Raw genomic sequence first — 21589 nt, 5'->3', positions numbered from 1 at the left:
TCAGGGATGAAATCATAGGAGGTTGAAGGTGTCTTCTGCCTGTCTTTACTTCTTGATGGAATTATAAAACTCGTGGAGCCAGCTTACTGATCTGGGTGATGCCAGCTGGTCCCTCAGAATACAGGGTCTGAAAAATATCTCGAACACCAATCTTAGGTTTTACAATAGTGATGTTTTTTATTTTTTATTTAATTTATTTATTCAATAAAATCCAGACCCTGCACAATATAATAGTGATGTTACCTATAGGAGCAACTGGGGAGGATAGGAATCTTGCGACCTGTGGCTACAGGGCTCCTGACTGAACCGTAATTCTAACCTTGTGGCTAATTTGTTAGTTTTTTTTTTTGTTTGTTTGTTTGTTTTGAGATACAGTCTTGCTCATTCGCCCAGGCTGGAGTGCAGTGGTGTGACTCTGCTCAATGCAAGCTCTGCCTCCCGGGTTCATGCCATCCTCCCGCCTCAGCCTCCTGAGTAGCTGGGACTACAGGCGCCTGCCACCACGCTCAGTGAATTTTTTGTATTTTTAGTAGAGACGGGGTTTCAACTATGTTAGCCAGGATGGTCTGGATTTCCTGACTTCATGATCCGCCCATCTTGGCCTCCCAAAGTGCTAGGATTACAGGCATGAGCCACCGCGCCTGGTCTTATTTGTTAGTTTTATAAAGGTGGTTTTTATCCTGAGCAAGGAGGGGCTTGTTTCAGGAATGGGCTGTTATCTTTCCTGTTTTAAAGTTAAACTATAAACTAAATTGCTCCCAAAGTTAGTTTGGCCTACATCTGGGAATAAACAAGGACAGCATGGAGGTTAGAAGGAAGATGGAGTCAGCTATGTCAGATTCCTTTCACGGTCATAATTTTGTATGCCAGATTTTCTCACTGTCATAATTTTGTGAAGGTGCTTTCATGTACTCAATAGTTCTGTTTCTTTTTCTGCATCTGTGAACATGTTAAAATATGTCACTAATGTTTACCCTCTGGATGATGGCTTATGTTGCTGAGCATTAGACTATCACATGGGAGGCTGGGACGGTGGTTCACGCCTGTAATCCCAGCACTTTGGGAGGCTGAAGCAAGAGGATCACTTGAGCCCAAGAGTCCAAAACCAGCTGGGCAACATAGTGGGACCCCTTCTCTGCAAAAAATACAAAAATTAGCTGGGCATGGTGGTGCCCACTTGTGGTTGCAGCTACTTGGGAGGCTGAGATGGGACTCTCACTTGAGCCTTGGAGGTGGAGGTTGCAGTGAGCTGTGATCACATCACTGCACTGCAGCCTGAGTGACAGAGAGAGATCCTGTCTTAAAAAGAAAAAAAAAAAAAGACTATCACATAGGGAAGCAGGTAATGTCCGAGGTCAGGTGCAAACATTCAGATAATCGGCAACAACCATACTCTTTATCATGGAATTCAGCAAGTACTGCTCTTTGCTGCTGCTGTGAATAAGTCCGTTTCCATGTTATATTTTGCTAGTTTGATTCATTCAAAAATAATGTCTACTATGTACCAGGACCCTTCTAGGCGCTGGAACTACTGCAGTGAATAGTGAGACACAAATCCGTGCCCTTGTAGGCCTTACATTCTAGGGGGAGGGCGGAGACTATATCAAAAATATATAAATTACATAGTATGTTGGAAGGCTTAGTTCCAGCTGCTATAACAAAAATGCCATAGATTGGATGACTTAAACAAAAAGGATGTATTGTTTCACAGTCCTAGAGGTTAGGAAATCTGAGATCAGCGTGCCAGCATGGTGGGTTCTAGTGAGGCCCTCTTCTGGCTTTATAGGCAGATGGCCCACATGGCAGAGAGTGGACAGAATGGGAAAGCAGTCCCCCTCTTATCTCCTCTTACAGGGGCACTGATCCCATCATAAGGGCCCTACCCTGATGACCTAATCACCTCCCAAAGGCCTCTCCTCCTGATCCCATCACATTGGGGGTTAGGGCTTCAACATGTGAATTTGGGAGGGACACAGACATGGGATCTGTAACAGGAGTTGACCAGTGCTATGGAGAAAAACCAAGCAAGGACTGGGGATAGCAGCGCTAGGTAACTGGTGGCAAGATGCAGTTTTGAACAGAATGGTCGGAGTGAGCAGGTGACACTGAGCTGGACAAAGGGGAGTGAGCTTCTTTGTAAGGGGTCTTGCTGTTTGTTTTCCACAGACAGGGAACCTCAGCTAGTCTTCCATATGAAAACTCTTATTGGCTAAGGTCAATGTCAAACTAATGTTGACGATTTGTATTATTTTAAAGTGGTTCTTTCTGCCTTTGCTACCATTCCCTTTCTACTGGCTTTTTGTCAATGTGTCTGATGTTAGTTCCTACATCCAAAAGCTTTCGGGCTTCTTTACAGGCAAAGTCCACCCCAGGCATGTTTTCACACGGATCCCTTCAGAAGTTAGTTTTGCAACTCTCTAGCATTTAGAAGAGCAGTTCTATATTCTGATCTCTTTCATTATAGTGCACTGACTTCCACTGGTTATGTGGGTAAGAAGGGTCTCTGACAATTTAGAAAGCAAGGTGGGGAAAGGAGACCAGCAAAGCATCTAGATAAAACATTTGTTGCTTTTTTAATCAAGGAGACCAGAAACTGTGGTAGTGCCCCAACTCTTTGATTGAAGGTTAGTGTATATTGAGTGTATTCCTCATGGCATATTCGGACTGATTCAGACTTCCCACAGTGCTTATTAGCTCATTCTGTGCCTCAGTTCTTCTGAGCACATAGTCCCATTAGGAGCAGTCAAATTCTCTTCCTGGTGTGGGTATCCAGGGAAGGATATTATCCTGGCAAATTTGGGGATCTTTGGGGATTGGAAAACTTTTGTGTTGATTTTGGGAGTTCTAAAAATCCAGATGCCTTCAACAGGTCACTTGTGACAGATCTGTGATACTGTCATGATTTTAAATTAGTGTTAATGAGTAAACTTAATTAATTTACCATGCAAATTAATAATACTACAATACAGAGACTTGCTCTCACCCATTACAATAATTATCAGAAAGTTAGAATGAAATGTTTTCATTTTCGGCTTTAGAGCACAAAATATTGGCTCAAGAAATTTCATTTAGTCAATGTATATCATTTGATTAAAACAAATTTTATCTTGCCCAAAATCCAAAATTGTAAGGTTTAAAAAAAGGAGTAAAATTCAGTATGATGCTTTCTCTCTGCTTTTTTCAATACCCAGCATGGCTCTGATTATTTCAAAGGGTACTATGAAAATTTCAAAAGCTATTCAAAATAAAATTATTTTTAACTAATTTCAATGGAAAAGTTTAACATCTTTTTAAAGAAAATATGGAACACTTCACAAATTTGCATGCCATTCTTGCTCAGGGACAATATTTTCTGTATCATTCAAATTTTAGTGCTGCCAAAGTGAGCACTCTTACCATTTTTACTGGTTACACACATACACACACTCTCTCTAGTGAAGTGTTAAACTTACATCATTGATTTATCAGATAAGGCAGAAAACTTGAAATCTGACCTTTCTGATTCATTGATTTTACTGAATGACCTTGGGCCAGTCATTTAAACCCTGAGCCTTGGTTTTGATTAAGACAGACAAGTCCATTCCTCCCCTAGTCTGATGTCATAGGGATGTGGTTAAGAAAACAGACAGGCTCCCAACATTTTGAGCCCCTGAGAGATGAGCTACTTTGGAGAAACACTCTATGGAAAGTCTAGCAGATAATGGTGGCTGATTGGATGTCATACCTACACGTTTAACTATGCAGTGAGTTCTGTCTGAATGTGTCACTCTTGTATAGCAGGTGTTTCACAAGGTTCTATATGTTATTTTATTTTATTATTTTATTTTGAGTCAGAGTCTCATTCTGTCACCCAGGCTGGAGTGCAGGGGCATGCTAATGGCTCATTGCAGCCTTGACCTCCCGAGCTCAAGCAATCCTCCCACCTCAGCCTCCTGAGCAGCTGGGACTATATATGTGTGCTACCATGCCTGGCTAATTTTTTTTTTTTTTTTTTTTTTTGAGACAGAGTCTCGCTCTGTCACCAGGCTGGAGTGCAGCGGCACGATCTCTGCTCACTGCAATCTCCACCTCCCAGGTTCAAGTGATTCTCCTGCCTCAGCCTCCTGAGTAGCTGGGACCACAGGTGCGTGCCACCATGCCCAGCTAATTTTTATATTTTTGGTAGCGACGGAGTTTTACCATGTTGACCAGGATGGTCTCGATCTCTCGACCTCGGTATCTGCCCGCCTCGGCCTCCCAAAGTGCTGGAATTACAGGTGTGAGTCACTGCGCCCAACCTTTTTTTTTTGTATTTTTTTGTAGAGATGGGGATTCACCATGTTGCCCAGGCTGCTCTTGAAGTCCTGGGCTCAAGTGATCTGTTCACCCGAACTCCCGAAGTGCTGGGATTACAGGTGTGAGAGATGGCACCCAGCCTGTTTTTAAAATCATACTCTTTAATGAACTTATCTAAAAGGTACAGAGTTGGAAAATGGGTGTGTCGTGGTTGGAACTATACTCATATATATAAACAGAATTTTCTTGGTTTTCTTTTTTTCTTTTTTTTAAGGCTAGTCAAGTGAAGCAGTGGGGGTGTAGAAGGAGCAACAAAATCTGTAACTGGTTGTGATCAGTTATCTGTAAACACCACTGCACTTGGACCATCCAGCAGCTGAATTTTCCTGATAAAAGTTGATACGCTTTTTAAAAATTTAGTGACTTGGTAGGAAGGAGAGCTATTATTTATATTTGGAAAAAAATGTTTTCTTTAGAAAGTATAGAAGTGTTGCTTCTGTAAATATGGAGTATTTCCAAGCTTTAAAAACAGGCACCAGGCCAAGTTAAAGTGTCATATGTAAACCAAGCTTCTGTAGTGCAGCCTTTTTAAAACACAAGGTCCAAGGGCAGTGTTGTGGTTTAAGTAGTGAAAAGGCCATGGGCTTTAGAGACATATACTCCTTGAGTTTGCATTCTGGTGAACTTCTTGACTGAGCCTCTGTTTTGTTTCTTTTAATCTGTAGAATAAGAATAATAGTATGACCCCTCATGCCTGTAATCCCAGCACTTTGGGAGGCTGAGGCGGGTGGATCACGAGGTCAGGAGATCGAGACCATCCTAGCTAACACAGTGAAACCCTGTCTCTACTAAAAAATACAAAAAATTAGCCGGGTGTGGTGGCGGGCGCCTGTAGTCCCAGCTACTGGGAAGGCTGAGGCAGGAGAATGGCGTGAACCCGGGAGGCGGAGCTTGAAGTGAGCCAAGATCGCACCACTGCACTCCAGCCTGGGTGACAAAGCGAGACTCCATCTCAAAAAATAATAATAACAAATAATAAAGAATAGTATGACCTCCTGCCTAGGGTCATATTAAATATTAAACCTCTTTTCTTTCTTTTTTTCCCTTTATTTCCTTCCTTCCTTCTTTCTCTCTCTTTTTCTTTTCCTTCCTTTTTTCTTTCTTTTCTTTCTTCCCTTCCTTTCTTTTGTAACCACCCAACTTTCTTTTGCCTGCTGACTAGACAGAGCCAATTTATCAAGACAGGGAATTGCAATGGAGAAAGAGTAATTCACTCAGAGCCAGCTGTGCAGGAGACCAGAGTTTTATTATTATTCAAACCAGTTGGATCAGAGTTTTTAAAGATAATTTAGCAGGTAGGGGCTGGGAAAGTGGTGAGTGCTGATTGGTCAGGTTGGAGACAGAATCATAGAGGAGTCAAAGTGGGGTCTTCTTGCTGTCTTCTGTTCCTGGGTGGGATCACAGAGCTGGTTGAGCCAGATTACCGGTATGGGTGGTGTCAGTTGATCCACTGAGTGCAGGCTCTGCAAAACATCTCAAGCACTGATCTTTGGTTTTACAATAGTGTTGTTATCCCGAAGAGCAATTTTGGGAGGTTCAGACTCTTGCAGCCAGAGGCTGCATGATCCCTACACCTTAATTTCTTTTTTTTTTTGAGACGGAGTCTTGCTCTGTCGCCCGGGCTGGAGTGCAGTGGCCAGATCTCACCTCACTGCAAGCTCCGCCTCCCGGGTTCACGCCATTCTCCTGCCTCAGCCTCCGGAGTAGCTGGGACTACAGGCGCCCGCCACCTCGCCCGGCTAGTTTTTTGTATTTTAGTAGAGATGGGGTTTCACCGTGTTAGCCAGGATGATCTCGATCTCCTGACCTCGTGATCCGCCCGTCTCGGCCTCCCAAAGTGCTGGAATTACAGGCTTGAGCCACCGCGCCCGGCCCTTAATTTCTAATCTTGTAGCTAATTTGTTAGTCCTACAAAGGCAGACTGGTCCTCAGGCAAGAAAGGGTCTTTGTGGAAAAGGGCTATTATCAATTTTGTTTCAGAGTCAAACTATAAACTCAATTCCTTCCCTTAACCTATGCCCAGGAATGAACAAGGACAGTTTAAAGGTCAGAAGCAAGATGGAGTCGGTTAGGTCTGATCTCTTTCACTGCCGTAATTTTCTCAGTTATAGTTTTTGCAAAGGCGGTTTCACTTTCTCTCTCTTTTATTTTCTTTTTGTTAAAGAGTATTTCCATAGGAAATTAGAGGGCTCTGGACGCCTTACCAAATATTTAGAAGATGAAGAGGTAAATTTTAGCTCAGCCTTGGTTTATGCCTTTGGTGTAGAAGCCAGAAATTCTTTAAGGTGGTAAAAGAAGCTGTGTTTTGTGTTGTAACTTTTTCCTCTCTTGTGCTCTCAAACTCTCTGCTGTCTTCTCTTTCTCTGTTGCCCTCTTCTGATTCTCCTTTCCTGGCATGATCCCTAACATTTTGAAACCTTCTCTGAATTAATTAACTTCACCAGGTCTTTCAAATGCCCAGACATGAATACCAACAGATATTTCTTTTAAATTATAGGGAACACCTCTAGCCTTGTCCCTGCCCCATAGCGAATATATTTTAGTTTCAAATCTATAAACCTTTAGTCCTAAAGAAAACACTCTGAACCATATACAAAGTTTTAATTAAAATTCCAATTATCACCCCCATGCATATGAAGAGCATGTAGGGGAGGAAAAACTTTTATTCTGCCCTCCTAGAGTATGTACCTAGGGTCTATAAATTAAAGTGACGAAAGACAGATTAACAGGAGAAAAAGGCATATACCTTTTGATACTATTTTAATTTTACATTGTCAAGGGCTTCACAACCTCCTCTTTGGGTTTTGCATACCATTTGGACAAAGGACAATATATTGTGGAGAACTGCCTAGACAAAAGAAAGAGGGGTTTGGACTTCTGGGGCAGTAAATTGTCGGAATGTATGGTAGATAAGGTTTGTTTAGTAAGATCATTTTGCAAGATCATCTCCATGCAGTCTTCAGTGTTTAAGAGACTTCTTTTCCTGGCTCCGGAGAGAGAGGCACCTTTACAAATGGAAATTTCCTTTACAAAAGAGAAGTTTATGCCCTGCTTTTAGGCAGATGGGGAAGGGCAGAGAGGTCCTCTTCTGTCTGTTCTTTCTATGTAGCTTTCAGATCAAAATAATCCTTATATCAAAGTGACATATTTTGGTGTGACATAGTCCAACCTCTTCAACTACAATAGTTGGAAAAACATATTCAATTTTAATAAGAATATAAAATGTAAATATATGTTTAAATATAGTCATGGCTAAAGGCATAAGCAGACATAGCTATATAAAGTATTTATCCCCTTAGTCACCACTGCTTTGAAACCCAGTGAGCATACCTCTTTGTACAACACGCCATCTTTTAATTTGTTTTGTTTGCGTGGCGAACATGTGAGGATTTTATTGATTTACAAAACAAACAACAGGGAGCTCACTGTACTCGTATAGCAATAAGGGTTGGCTTATTGGTCATTTTGAGGTCACTGACGTTGACTTCTACCTTAATTAATAACACAATGCTTACAGTGAAAGAGCCAGTAATTGACTTGTACCTACAGATCATTATATATTTTTCTGTTTTGATTTTCTGTCTGACAGCAGCAGCGTGCAGGGTCAAAGACAGCCGGCCCCCCATGTCAGTGGTCTAGGATGGCCAGTGAAGGCACCAACATCCCAAGTCCTGTGGTGCGCCAGATTGACAAGCAGTTTCTGATTTGCAGTATATGCCTGGAACGGTACAAGAATCCCAAGGTTCTCCCCTGTCTGCACACTTTCTGCGAGAGGTAAGCCTCCTTTGTGCTTAGAGAAGGGAGTTTCACAGGCTGACCTCCTACAACCTACTGCAAGATTCTTTCCCAGAATTCTACAGTTACCTTTGAGAGAAAACTAATCTCTTGTGCCTTTGCCAGACATTGAAAAACAGAATCATGAGTTGCAAATAATTTACTTTATTTCAAACCATTATAAGTGAGAGAAAGCAATCTAGTAACTACTGATTCATTTACACAAGAGATGGAGCATTAAATAAGAATGTTAAGTTGAAAAATCTTTTAAAACTTCCCTTTGTTCTTTGTGAAACAGTTTTTGTCCACAGCAGATCCCTACAGAGGGTCTTTGAGAGTCAATTAAAAAAATCTATCGTTTCCTCCCATATAACAAATCAGGTAGAACATCTGCATATATGAGTGGTTACTTCAAAGGGTATAGCTTATTTTCCAAAGATTCTTCAGACACATACTAATGTCACATTTGAATGCTATGTTGTTTTAGATAAAGAAAAAAATATATATATTAAATAAATTACCTGACTATGTAATTTGCTATATGTGAAAACAGACTTCCTTATTTATCTTCTTGATAGAGTATTTGTTTTTGGAGAGGGGTGTTAATCAGTTATCAAAATATACTTTTACCCCATTGTTTAACTTACCATGTAAGTATAAGTTTGTTAGTAATTAGTTTATCTTACTTATAAATATTTCCCTAGTGAAGTTATATAACTTTCTTAAAATAAATATGGTAATTATGTTTTATAGCATTTTGTTAAATACATTTTATCATTATTTAATATACATACTGAAAATACTTTACTTCCTATGATAGAACTGGAAATCAGTATTTCAAATGGCTTCAAATCTATGCTGATTACACAAATATCTGATTTAACATGTCTTTATTATCTGACTGACCATTTTTTGAGTTGATTTACTTTGCAAGGTTCAATTGCAAAAGAATAACCATATCCTTCATGGTGGTGATGGATGGAAGGAGAAGGTAGATTTGTTACTAGCAGTTGTGGCTTTTTGTTTGTTTGGGGTTGTGTGGGGTTTTGTGTGTGTGTGTGTGCTTGTGTATATGGGTTTTGGTTTGTTTTAGTGGTGGTATATAGAGCACTTTTTATTTTATTCATGTTATACTTTGGCTTAAGTGCTTAGTAATTCATATTCCAAAATAATTAGAGCGTGATTCCTCCATCCCCTTAATGGGTACACCTAAAACATGAATACCAGGTAATCATTCATGTGTCCCTGGGCACACATGATAAGATGGTTTCCCGACGTACGGCAGTCAGCATAGCTTGGCAGACACTCTCTATAGAAGTGCGTTCAGAGCCACTCAGTCTGAGCTTGGCAGAATTGCCCCATATCCCAGGATTCAGTGTCCAGCCTATCTATTGTTTGGGTCCTACTTCCTCACCCTGACAGGTGAGAAGCAACACTCTGGCTGCCCTAGGTCTGCCCAACCTACTCCCACTCCCCATCCAATAGCTAGTGGTGGAGACTTGTGAGATCCTGCTACAGCAAGTCCTTACAGAATGCTCTGTGTTAAAATTGTTCCAGCCTCATGCATGTTGAGATGATTTCCTCTTCTTTTATTTTTTATTTTATTTATTTATTATTTATTTATTTATTTTGAGACAGGATCTCACTCTGTCAGCCAGTCTAGAGTGCAGTGACAGAATCACAGTTCACTGCAGCCTCAATTTCCCAGGCTCCAGAGATCTTCCCACCTCACCTTCTTGAGTAGTTGGGACCACAGGTGCACACCACCATGCCTGACTATAGAGACAGGGCTTCTCCATGTTGCCCAGGCTGGTCTCAAACTCTTGAGCTCAAGCAATCCAACTGCCTCGGCCTCCCAAAGTGTTGGGCTTACAGGTGTGAGCCACTGCGTCCAGCCGAGAAGATTTCTGTTTGAAGGTGTTGAAAGTGCTGGCGACTTTCCTTAAAATTTTTGAGACAGAGTCTTGCTCTGTCACCAGGCCGGAGTGCAGTGGCACGATCTCAGCTCACCGCAACTTCCACCTCCTGGGTTCAAGTGATTCTCCTGCCTCAGCCTTCCGAGTAGCTGGGACTACAGGCATGCGCAACCATGCCCAGCTAGTTTTTGTATTTTTAGTAGATACAGGGTTTCACTATGTTGGCCAGGATGGTCTCGATCTCTTGACCTCATGATCTGCCCACGTCGGCCTCCCAAAGTGCAAGGATTACAGGAATGAGTCACTGCGCCCGGTGGGGAAATTTTTGTTTATGCTGAGACAAAACTTTACAGCTTGTCTCACTGTCGGGAGAGTGAGCTTTAGGACCCCCATGTTCAGCCTCTGCTGGACATTCACACTGGCTACTCAGTGAGCACCTTACAGTCACTTTCTTATCCCACATCTTCCAAAACAGCATCAACGGGCTTGAAGGAGAGCAAAGCCAGACACAGCTGCTGGCCCCTTGGAACTCACAGCCTAGTGGAGGAGCCAGTCATTAACCCCCTAATTGCTCAGACTAATGTGAAATTAAACCAGTGACAGGTGCTGTACACGAGAAGTACACAGGAAACAATATAATAGAGGAATTTGGCCGGGCGCAGTGGCTCAAGCCTGTAATCCCAGCACTTTGGGAGGCCGAGATGGGCGGAGCATGAGGTCAGGAGATCGAGATCATCCTGGCTAACCTGGTGAAACCCCGTCTCTACTAAAAAAAATACAAAAAAACTAGCCGGGCGAGGTGGCGGGTGCCTGTAGTCCCAGCTACTCTGGAGGCTGAGGCAGGAGAATGGCGTGAATCCAGCAGGCAGAGCTTGCAGTAAGCTGAGATCCGGCCACTGCACTCCAGCCTGGGCGACAGAGCGAGACTCTGTCTCAAAAAAAAAAAAAGAGTAGTAGAGGAATTTGCCCTAATCAGGGAAGGCTTCCTTGCAGAAGTGATGATCATGCAGAAACCCCAATGATGAGTAAAAATTAAGCAAAGGGGAGTGAATAGCATTTGAGGTATGTGCAAAGGTGCTATAGTGGGAGGTTGCTATAGTGAGTGAGAGGTGCTACAGTGAGAGGGTTATTCAACACTGGGGAAGAACTTAAATAAGCCCACTGTGGCTGGTATGCAGCAAATGAGGGGAAGACACAGAAAATATGCAGGTTGTAGGCCATATGAGGTGTGTAATCTATGTTACCATGTACGTTTTTTTTTTTTTTGAGGCGGAGTCTCGCTGTGTCGCCCGGGCTGGAGTGCAGTGGTCGGATCTCAGCTCACTGCAAGCTCCACCTCCCGGGTTTACGCCATTCTCCTGCCTCAGCCTCCCGAGTAGCTGGGACTACAGGCGCCCGCCACCTCGCCCGGCTAGTTTTGTATTTTAGTAGAGACGGGGTTTCACTGTGTTAGCCAGGATGGTCTCGATCTCCTGACCTCGTGATCTGCCCGTCTCGGCCTCCCAAAGTGCTGGGATTACAGGCTTGAGCCACCGCGCCCGGCCATACCATGTACGTATTTTTGTCTTTGTTGTAAGAGCAGTGGAAGTGGAAACCATGGCAGGGCTTTCATCTCAGATGGTGTGGGAGGGAGATTTAAATGACTAACTTTGAATTTTGAGAAGGTCACTCTGGTTGCAATGTGGAGAAGTGTTAGAGGGTACAAGGATGGTAATATAGCAGGGGATGAAGAGAACTGGAGAGGTTAGAAAGATATGTAGGCATTGACATGCTTTGGTGGTGGGTTGGATATGGAAAATGAAGAACAGTAAGGGAGTTACTGTTTTAAGAATGACTCCTAGTTTCTGGTTTGTTTAAATAAATGGATGGAGGTGCTATTCATCAAGAATGGGAGAGGATACAGTCTGGGAGCAGATCTTGGGTTTGGTTTTGTTCATGTTGAGTTTTAGGACCTGCAAGACATCTAAGAAAAGATGTCAAGAAGTCAGCTAATGGGGCTCAAAGGAGATGTCTGTGGGAAGAAATATAATTGTGGGAGCCTTATGCTTGTAGCCACACATGTGATGTGAATATAATATTCCAGAAAGAGAAGAGGTCTCATGATGAATGGAAACTTGATTAACTGAAAACTGTACTGACTCAGAAAAGATAGAGCAGACAGGAGAACCTTGTGAGTGTGGTGTCATAAAGTCAAGGGAAGAGAAATTTTTCAATAAAAAGGAAGGTGAGCAGAGCAATAGTCAAGCTTAATGATACTTCCCAGAAGTCTAGTAAGATAAAATTGAAAAACATCTGCTGGATTCAGGCGTCATTAATGACCTTAGCAAAAGCTGTTCATGTCTGGTATTGGTTCAGGGCTAGCTACCTCTGTGACATAGAGAAGATCAATGAATGTCTTTGATGTCAGGTCTATTCATCTGCAAAATAAGGGGAATGGGGCTAGGTTGGTGTGTTTTGAATTGTTTGGCTAGGTACTGGAAAAATTGTACAGTCTGATTATTGAGAGCTTAAGATTATGGTGCCAAACTGCCTGTGTTTGAATTCGTACTCTGCCCCCGGCCAGCTAAGTATCTTGGACAAGTACCCCGGCCTGTCTCTGTCTGTTTCGTCATGTGTCTCAAGGAATCGTAACAGTAACGACCTCACAGGCTCTTTGGAAGTACTTTGAATTCAGTGAGCAGCATTGGAAGTACTTTGAATTCAATGAGTCATTATTGGTGACACACTTCTTTAACTAAATGAGTTAAGTTGATACCTGTTGAGTAGAGACAAGGAGAAGAGATGGTGTGGCTCTGACTCTGGGTGTCCCATCCTTGCATCAAGCAAACCTTTCCACTTTGATGTGTTTTTCATATCTCATTATGATTTTGTATGTAAGAAGAATTTCATTGCTAACAAAAATATTTGATGTGTTTCTTCCATTTTCAAAGTCCATACATTTGTGAGCCCACTGCTAGATATTGTGAGCCAGTGCTTCTCAAACTTTAACATGTATGCAAATCACATGGGGAGCTGACTCAGCCAGTGTCCGATGGGGTCTAAGAGTCTGCATTTCTACCAAATGCATCCCCCAGGGAGGCTGAGGCTGCTCATCCCTGGACCACACTTTATGTGCCAAGGCTCTGGAAAACACTACAAAGGCCAATGACATTTTTTTTTCCTTGAGCATAATCATTTGCCTGATTAGTGTGAGTACAGCTTACCTGTTGGTTTCTGAAATATTATCTTTCTAGTAAAGGAGACTGGGATGGGAGTTTCTGCCAAATACCTTGTGTAGTCACTGAGAACATGTATCTGTGAGAAGTGGTGGTTTTGCACTATGCTAAGTGTCCCTCCACCTCTGCTTCTGCAACAGGTGCCTGCAGAACTACATTCCCGCCCACAGTTTAACCCTCTCCTGCCCAGTGTGCCGCCAGACCTCCATCCTGCCCGAGAAAGGGGTGGCTGCGCTCCAGAACAATTTCTTCATCACGAACCTGATGGACGTGCTGCAGCGAACTCCAGGCAGCAACGTTGAGGAGTCTTCCATCCTGGAGACAGTCACTGCTGTGGCTGCGGGAAAGCCTCTCTCTTGCCCAAACCACGATGGGAATGTAAGTGGTCGGATGGCAGATACTGCCCGGGAGCACGACTACTGTGGCCTTGGGGAGGCTTTGGGCACATCAGAGATTACACATTGAAACAGAACTCCATCTGGAAAAACGAGTAATTAAAAAAGATTTTACCAGCCCTCAGACTACTTTACCTGCTCCCTTTCTTTGACCAGAACTATTTAAATAACAAAATCAATCTCCACTGTGTCTCCTTCACACATATTGTTGGTATCCCCAGGAGAGCAAACCAGTAGCTATTTGCAAGCTGGGCATACTTTGACCTACATAAACATCTGTGTAATAAATTATGGATACAGATTTAACAATGGATAAGTTCTGCAAGTTGTGAGTGATTATTAAAATGTTAATTAGAGTTCTTTATTTTTCTTGGGAGGGATATTTTCTCATGCTACATGAGACCTTATTCCTTATTAATAGATAGAATTTGAAGCTATGTGAATCCCTGGTAGTAGATTATGGATTATGAATTCCAAACATATTTCCTGCTACTAGTGAGTACAATAACAGTTAGAAGCTCAGGAGGACCTGTGTGTACCATCAAGTAACTGATTCACAATAGCTATGTAACCTGAAGAGGCAGAATTGTGTAGTGTCTAAGGACATTGGCTTTGGAGTCAGGCTGCCTAATTCAAATCCTGCTCTTAAACTTATTCCCTGTGCCAGCTTTGGCAAGTTTATTAAACTCTCTGTGTCTCATTTCCTTATCAGTTAAAAAAAAGTAATAATAGTATTTACCATATAGAATATTGGAAGAATTAAATTTTCAAGTCATGTAAATCATATAGTAACATCTTGATAAATATCAACTTTAAAATTTTTTAATTAATGACTTTATATTCATCTCGTTTGTATATTGGTCACTTCAAAAGTATTTGAAACTGCTTAAAATAGAAGGCCCAGGTATAATAAAACCACTAAGACAAGCAAGCAGTCGTTAGAGCAAAGCAGTTCTTATTAGCCACACTACTGTTTATTTACCTCATCTCCCAGCATTCTCTCTGCACGCTGTGCTGGAGCCTCATCAGCCTCCTAGAACCTGCCAAACGGTTTCCCTCCTCAGGGCCTGGCTGTTCTGTTCCTTCTGCCTGGGTTGCTCTTTGTTCCCTCTTTATGTGGCGAGCTCATTCTCTTCCTTGAAGTCTCACTGCAAATTTCTCCTGCACACAGCAGTCTTCTCCACCTGTACCATCTAACACAGATCGCCTCTTGTAGCCGGTTGCCCTCCATCATGTCCCTTCTTTCTTTCCTCCCTGGTGCTCACTGTAGTCTGCCTGCCATCAACTGTGTATTTGTGTACTTATTAGTCCTGGCTTTCCCTCTAGAATGTGAGCTCTGGGAGGGCAAGGACCTGTCATTAGACCCCTAGCACTGAGCGCAGTGTCTTATACATAGAAGTCAATACATATTTGTTAAACAAATTTGCCAGACACCGTATTTGGCTCCTTAAACCCCCCTCTGCAACGTAGTTGTTAGTTACTTTCACTTTATAGATGAAGAAACTGAGGCTGGAACAGTTTAAGTCACAAAGCTTGCTGGGCATATCGTAAAAGCTAGCCCTGGAGGAAACAGCATCCTCAGCTTTCTGGTAGCCAAAACAAGAGAAGGACACCTGTAACGATTTAATTGAAAGCACACCAGGCTATTAATAACTATCAGTTTTCCATGCATTATACACCAAGGGAAATTGATCGTGTAAATTTTGTAAAAAGAACTTTTAAATGCTGCCTTTGAAAGCAGTTTGAGTATTTTCCTCATGACCGCTTCTCACACTGGTACTTAGTGAATGCTGAAGCTGTCTTTGCCTGGAGCTTGCACTGTAAGTACTAGTTCTGGGAAGGTATTTCTATCAGGTGTAAGAGTGCGCCTTAAAATGAGACTTTCAGGAGACGTGACTTGATAGAGGAGTAAAGTCTTCGAAACATTAGGTTGTTTTGTTTTTTATGGGTTTTCAGTTTTGTTTTGTTTCTGAGATGGGGTCTCCATCTGTCATCCAGGCTGCAGCAACACGTTCATGGCTCACTGAAGCCTCATCTTCCTGGCTTAAGCGATGCTCCCACCTCAGTCCCGTCCTCTGCCCCAGTATCTGGGACTACAGGTGCATGCCACCACGCCCAGCTAATTTTTGTATTTTCTGTAGAGACAGGGTTTCACTATGTTGCACAGGCTGGTCTCAAACTCCTGGGCTCAAGTGATTCACCTGCCTTGGCCTTCCAAAGTGCTGAAATTATAGGTGTGTGCCACTGTGCCCAGCCGAGCTAATATTTCTGACTGTCATTATTTCTCATGCTACATGACAGCCCCATCACATCCCAAATTTACACCAGTGCCTATAGTAGGTCTCCTGATGTTTCTAAGGGCCAGACATGGTGGCTCATGCCTGTAATTCCAGCACTTTGGGAGGCTGAGGCAAGCCAATTGCTTGAGCCCAGGAGTTTGAGACCAGGCTGGGCAACATGGCAAAACCCCACCTCTACCAAAAATACAAAAATCAGCTGGGCATGAGGGGGGTGCACCTGTAGTCCCAGCTACTTAGAGGCTGAGGTAGGAGGATCCTGTGGGCCCAGATGTTGAGGCTGCAGTGAACCATGATTGCCGACCTGTCTCAAAAAAAAAAATTAAGAAAAAATAAATAAATGTTACCTCCATAAGTAAAGTGAGAATGTCATGAAATTCAGGCAATAGCTTGTAGCTCAGGGAAGCAACTAGAACATGGAGACAGGGGAGGTGAGGATGAGGCACAGGTGGACCTGAAAAGAAAGATGGGGAGAGATTGGGATGAGCTGTGAATGTCATTAAGAACATGTTTGATGTCAATTTCTTAAATTGCAAAAGCATCAAAGCCTTCCGAACAGGAGATAGGTATTTTATTGACATTTTGGAGGAATGGGGTGGAAGACACTAAAGGCTGGGAAACCAATTATGAGTCTACTGAATTGTCCAAATGAGAGATAAGAGGTGGAACTATAATAGCATCAATGGGCCCGGAGAAGAGAGTGTGAATTTCAGAGAAAAGAGTACACTTTGACTCAAGAATCTGCCTCCCACAAATAAAAAGGCATGTGCTAAAGTCTGTTAAGCTAAGCTATTAAGATCGTGAGAACTTCAGCAACTAAAATTAATCTTATACTAGGTCACAAAGAAAATATCACTATATTTTCCCATTGTGTAAATCAAGTTCCTGCCCTACAATGCACTAGAATTACGTTAGTAACACATGTTTATGGGGAAAAAACAAATATCCTTTAAAAGTTAGTAATTATTTAATCAGAGAAAATAATAGAAAATTGGACTATTTACAAAATATTGGAAGTGGAAACTTTTTCTATCAAATGTGCAGGGTCAAATCTCTACCCAGGAAATTTTATAGGTTTAAGTATTTTCCTTTTAAAAATAATTCCAGCCTGGGCAACATAGTGAGTCCTCATCTCTACCAAAAAAATCAAAACATGAGGCCGAGCACGGAGGCTCATACGTGTAATCTCAGCACTTTGGGAGGCCAAGATGGGTGGATCACCTGAGGTCAGGAGTTTAAGACCAGCCTGGCCAACATGTTAAAACCCCGTCTCTACTAAAAATACAAAAATTAGCTGGGTGTGGTGGCACATGCCTGTAGTCGCAGCTACTCGGGAGGCTGAGGCAGAAGAATTGTTTCAACCTGGGAGGCAGAGATTGCAGTGAGCCAAGATCATGCCACTGCACTCCAGCATGGGCAACAGAGTGAGACTCTGTCTCAAAAAAAAAAAAAAAAAAAAAAGGTTGGGGGATGGGCAGGAGGATTGCTTGAGCCCAGAAGGTCGAGGCAGCAATGAGCTGTGATCGTGCCAAAGTACTCCTGCTTGGGTGACAAAGCAAGACCCTGCCCCTACCCCCACAACCCCCCAAAAAAGAATTCAACTCAAGTTAGGAAAAGGGTAATAAAATAAACATATGGAACATATACAAAGAAAGAAAAGAACAGAAATATCTATACATAGTATAGTATGTTTATTAAATACACAGTATATATATTTCTGTATTTTAGGAAAAGCTAGAAAGGTCTCCCATTTCATTTGTGATAATTTGTGATATGCTTATAACCCTGATACCAAAACTTAATGAAGATAGAACAAAAAGAAAATCATTAGTAGCTTAATTTATGACATTAGCTGTAAAATTATTAAATAAAATACCCCGGCAAATTCCTTTTTTTTTTGGCTGAGTCTCACTTTGTCACCAAGGCTAGAGTGCAGTGGCACTATCTATCATGGTTCACTGTGACCTCCAACTCCAGGGCTCAAGTGATACCACTGCCTCAGCCTCCAGAGTAGCTGGGACTACAGGCGCATGCTACCATGCCTGTCTAATTCTTTAAGTTTTTGTTGAGACAAGGTCTTATGTTGCCCAGGCTGGTTGCAAACTCCTGGCCTCAAGGGATTCTTCCACCTCAAGGGACCTCCCAAAAGTGCTAGGATTACAGGCATGAGCCACTATGTCCAGCCCCCCAGCAAATTCTTTTTTTTTCTTTTCTTTTTTTTTTTTTGAGACAGAGTCTCTCTATGTTGCCTAGGCTGGAGTGCAGTGGCGTGATCTTGGCTCACTGTAAGCTCCGCCTCTTGGGTTCACGTCATTCTCCTGCCTCAGCCTCCCGAGTAGCTGGGACTACAGATGCCCGCCACAATGCTCGGCTAATTTTTTGTATTTTTAGTAGAGATGGGGTTTCACCATGTTAACCAGGATGGTCTCGATCTCCTGACCTCGTGATCCGCCTGCCTCGGCCTCCCAAAGTGCTGGGATTACAGGCGTGAGCCACCCGCCCGGCCTGCAAATTCTTAATATGTAAAAACACTTACAAATTAAGAAAAATATGAGCATCATAAAAGAAAATGAGCAAAGAACTCAGAAAATCCACAGAGGATATATAAATGCCTAAAAATCATATATGGAAAAATGTCAAGCTTCACAAATAATCAATTCTTCTCAAATTAACTAACAATTTTTTAAAAGGTAGTAACCAGCGCTCTTGAGGGTATGTATGGTGAGACATTTTCATATGCTATGGGTGGAAGGGTAAATTGCTCTTCAGAAAGTTTATGTCAATTTGACAAAATATAATGAGTATTTTACACAACCTCTCATTTTTTAATCCAGTAATTCCATCAGTGGAAATATTTCTAAGGAAATAGCTAGAGCGGAGGATAAAGATCAAAAATTGGAAATAATCTAAATGTGCAACATTAGGGGGCAAGAATGCTTGGAAAATTAGCAGCATGTGCCTTAAATAATTCTATTGTTTGATTATAGATTGTAGAAGTTCATTGCTGCTGTTTTGAAACAGAAGTCTTCATTATTCAAGCCAAATGCATGCAATGTTCCAGATAAATTGCTGCAGTTAGTTGCTGTGAGTAGATCTTTAAAAACAATCCAAGCATCTGAAGGTTAATAAAATCAAGTCATTAACAATAAAGCAGGGTGCTACCATCCCCACTGTCTGATGCTGATTAGCACGGGTGAATGAAAGCCTGTCATCAACTTCAAGTGCTGTGACACTGTCTGTCTTCTAATTAAACTGCCATGGTGGCATTGTTCAAATACAAAAGAAAAAGAAGAATAATGGCCAGTGATCTAACAGGTTCTTTGCACTTAAAGCAGACACTTGAGCTCATGCCTCATGGTCCCTGGAACACAAATGATCATTAAACCCTTTTATTGGTTGCTTAGGCACCTGACTATCAAGGGTGTCAAAGGTGCAAAGGAGAGGTCCTCGTTAAGACTGCCCTGCTGCTAACAAGTTTCCACTTCCACTAACAAGTTTCCGCTTCCATATCAGGATCAACTGTCAGTGCCCTTAAGAAGCCTCAGGGCTGGCTGCAAGGCCCTGACCCTCCTTTTTGCATGTTAGGAATGCATAGGATCCCGCCAATCTCTTCTGGTGAACAGAAGCGGTGACTATCCATCAACAACAAGCTCATCCTGGCTTTTGGCCTGCCCACCCACCCCAGGCTGCACCAGCATCATCTCACTGGAGGTGGATGAAATGGATGAGCTCAGCAGAATTACAGGCCCCACACAATTAGCTCTCAGCTTGAACCAAAGCTGTCAGAACCCAAGCACAAGCCTTTGAGAATGACTAGCTGTTGATACTTCAAAATCATTTCAGGGCCTTGGCTTCCCAAGACACACTTAAGATATTGAACTAGAAATAATAACCCAGGTCTGCTGCTATCTCTTCAAAGCTGTGATCAATTTTTGTTTGTTCGTTTCTGAAGTAAAATTCAGGCTGGGCTTGGTGGCTCACTTTGGGAGGCCAAGGCAGGAGGATCACTTGAGGCCAGGAGTTTGAGACATGCCTGGGTAACAAAGTGAGACCCTGTCTCTACAAAAGTGAATAAATACATAAATACAAGATAAAAAATAAAATTCACATCACATAAAATTTAATATTTCATCCATTTTGTTTGTTTGTTTGTTTGTTTTGAGACAGAATCTCACTCTGTCACCCAGACTGGTCTCAAATTCCTGGGCTCAAGCAATCTGCCTGCCTCAGCTTCCCAGAGTGCTGGGATTACAGGTGTGAGGCACCGAGCCTGGCCTGTTTCTTTTGTTTTTGTTTTGTTTTGTTTTTAATGATTTTAATTTTTTTTAAATTTTTTTTAGAGACAAAGTCTTATTCTGTCACCCAGACTGGAGTGCAGTGGCATGATCATGGCTCATGGCAGCCTCAATTGCCCAGTCAAGTGATCCTCCCACTTCAGCCTCCCGAGTAACTGGGACTATAGGTGCATGCCACGAACCTAGCTAACTTTTTTTTTTTTTTTTTTTTTTTTTTTTTTTTTTTTTTTTTTTTTAGGAGATAGGGCTTTGCTATGTTGCCCAGGCTGGTCTCGAACTCCTAGGCTCAAAGGATTCTCCTGCTTGGACCTCCCAAAGTGCTGGGATTATAGGAGTGAGCCACTGCACCAGATCTCAACCATTTAAAAAAGTACAACTAATGTGGTTTTTAGTATAGTCACAAAGTTGTGCAAATATCAGCACTGTCTAAATTACAGAACATATTCATCACCCCAAAAAGAAACTCCATGCCCATTAAGCAGTCACCTGCTACTCCCTCCTCCCACTAATCCCTAGCAACCATCAGCCTGTATTCTGTCTCTGGGTTTGCCTCTTATGGACATTTGATATAAATGGAATCATATAATATGTGAGTTTTAGAGTCTGGCCTCTATCAGTTAGCATGTTTTCAAGTTCATCCATGTTATAGTATTTTAGTACTCTTTTTAATGGCTAAATAATATTCCATTATATAGATATACCATAAGTTATTAATCCATTCATCAGTTGATAGACATTTGAGTTGTTTCCACTTTTTGGCTATTATGAATAATGCTGCTGTGAACATTCATGTACATGTTTTTGTGCAGACATATGCTTTCAATTGTCCTGGGTATGTACCTAAAAGCAGAATTGCTGGACCATATGGCAATTCTATGTTTAATTTTTTAAGGAACCACCAACTGTTTTTTTTTTTTTAAGACAGAGTCTTGCTCTTTTTCCAGGCTGGAGTGCAGTGGCGGAATCTCAGCTCACTTCAACCTCCACCTCCCAGGTTCAAACAGTTCCCTTGCCTCAGTCTCCCGAGTAGCTGGAACTACAGGTGCATGCCACCACACCCCGTGCATTTTTTGTATTTTCAGTAGAGACAGGGTTTCATCATCTTGGCCAGGATGGTCTTGATTTCTTTTTTTTTTTTTTTTTTTTTTTTTGAGACAGAGACTTGCTCTGCCACCCAGGCTGGAGTACAGTGGTGTGATCTCAGCTCACTGCAGCCTCTCCTCCTGGGTTCGAGCAATTCTCCTGCCTCAGCCTCCTGAGTAGCTGGGATTACGGGTGCATGCCACCATGCCCAGCTAGTTTTGTATTTTTTTTTTTATTATTATTTTGAGACAGAGTCTCGCTCTGTCCCCTAGGCTGGAG

General features: G+C 42.2%; 1 protein-coding gene across 11 annotated transcripts in view; it reads left to right on the top strand.

The window, feature by feature from the left end:
* The window catches only part of TRIM2 (tripartite motif containing 2), a 196719-nt gene that overhangs the window by 117135 nt on the left and 57995 nt on the right, over positions 1-21589 (top strand). For 8 of the 11 annotated variants that reach the window (XM_017871102.1, XM_017871098.1, XM_017871096.1 and 5 more), the window contains 2 exons: positions 7925-8109; positions 13381-13618. In XM_017871102.1, coding sequence (XP_017726591.1) covers positions 7976-8109; positions 13381-13618 — 372 coding nt within the window. In that variant the 5' untranslated portion in view covers positions 7925-7975. The remainder of the gene's footprint in view (positions 1-7924; positions 8110-13380; positions 13619-21589) is intronic. The other 3 variants (XM_017871097.1, XM_017871104.1, XM_017871100.1) reach the window with 1 other exon arrangement.

The sequence above is a fragment of the Rhinopithecus bieti genome, unplaced genomic scaffold (genome assembly GCF_001698545.2).
Source record: "Rhinopithecus bieti isolate Rb0 unplaced genomic scaffold, ASM169854v2 scaffold_3878, whole genome shotgun sequence".
Lineage (NCBI taxonomy): Eukaryota > Metazoa > Chordata > Mammalia > Primates > Cercopithecidae > Rhinopithecus > Rhinopithecus bieti.
This window is presented reverse-complemented; position numbering and strand designations above follow the sequence as displayed.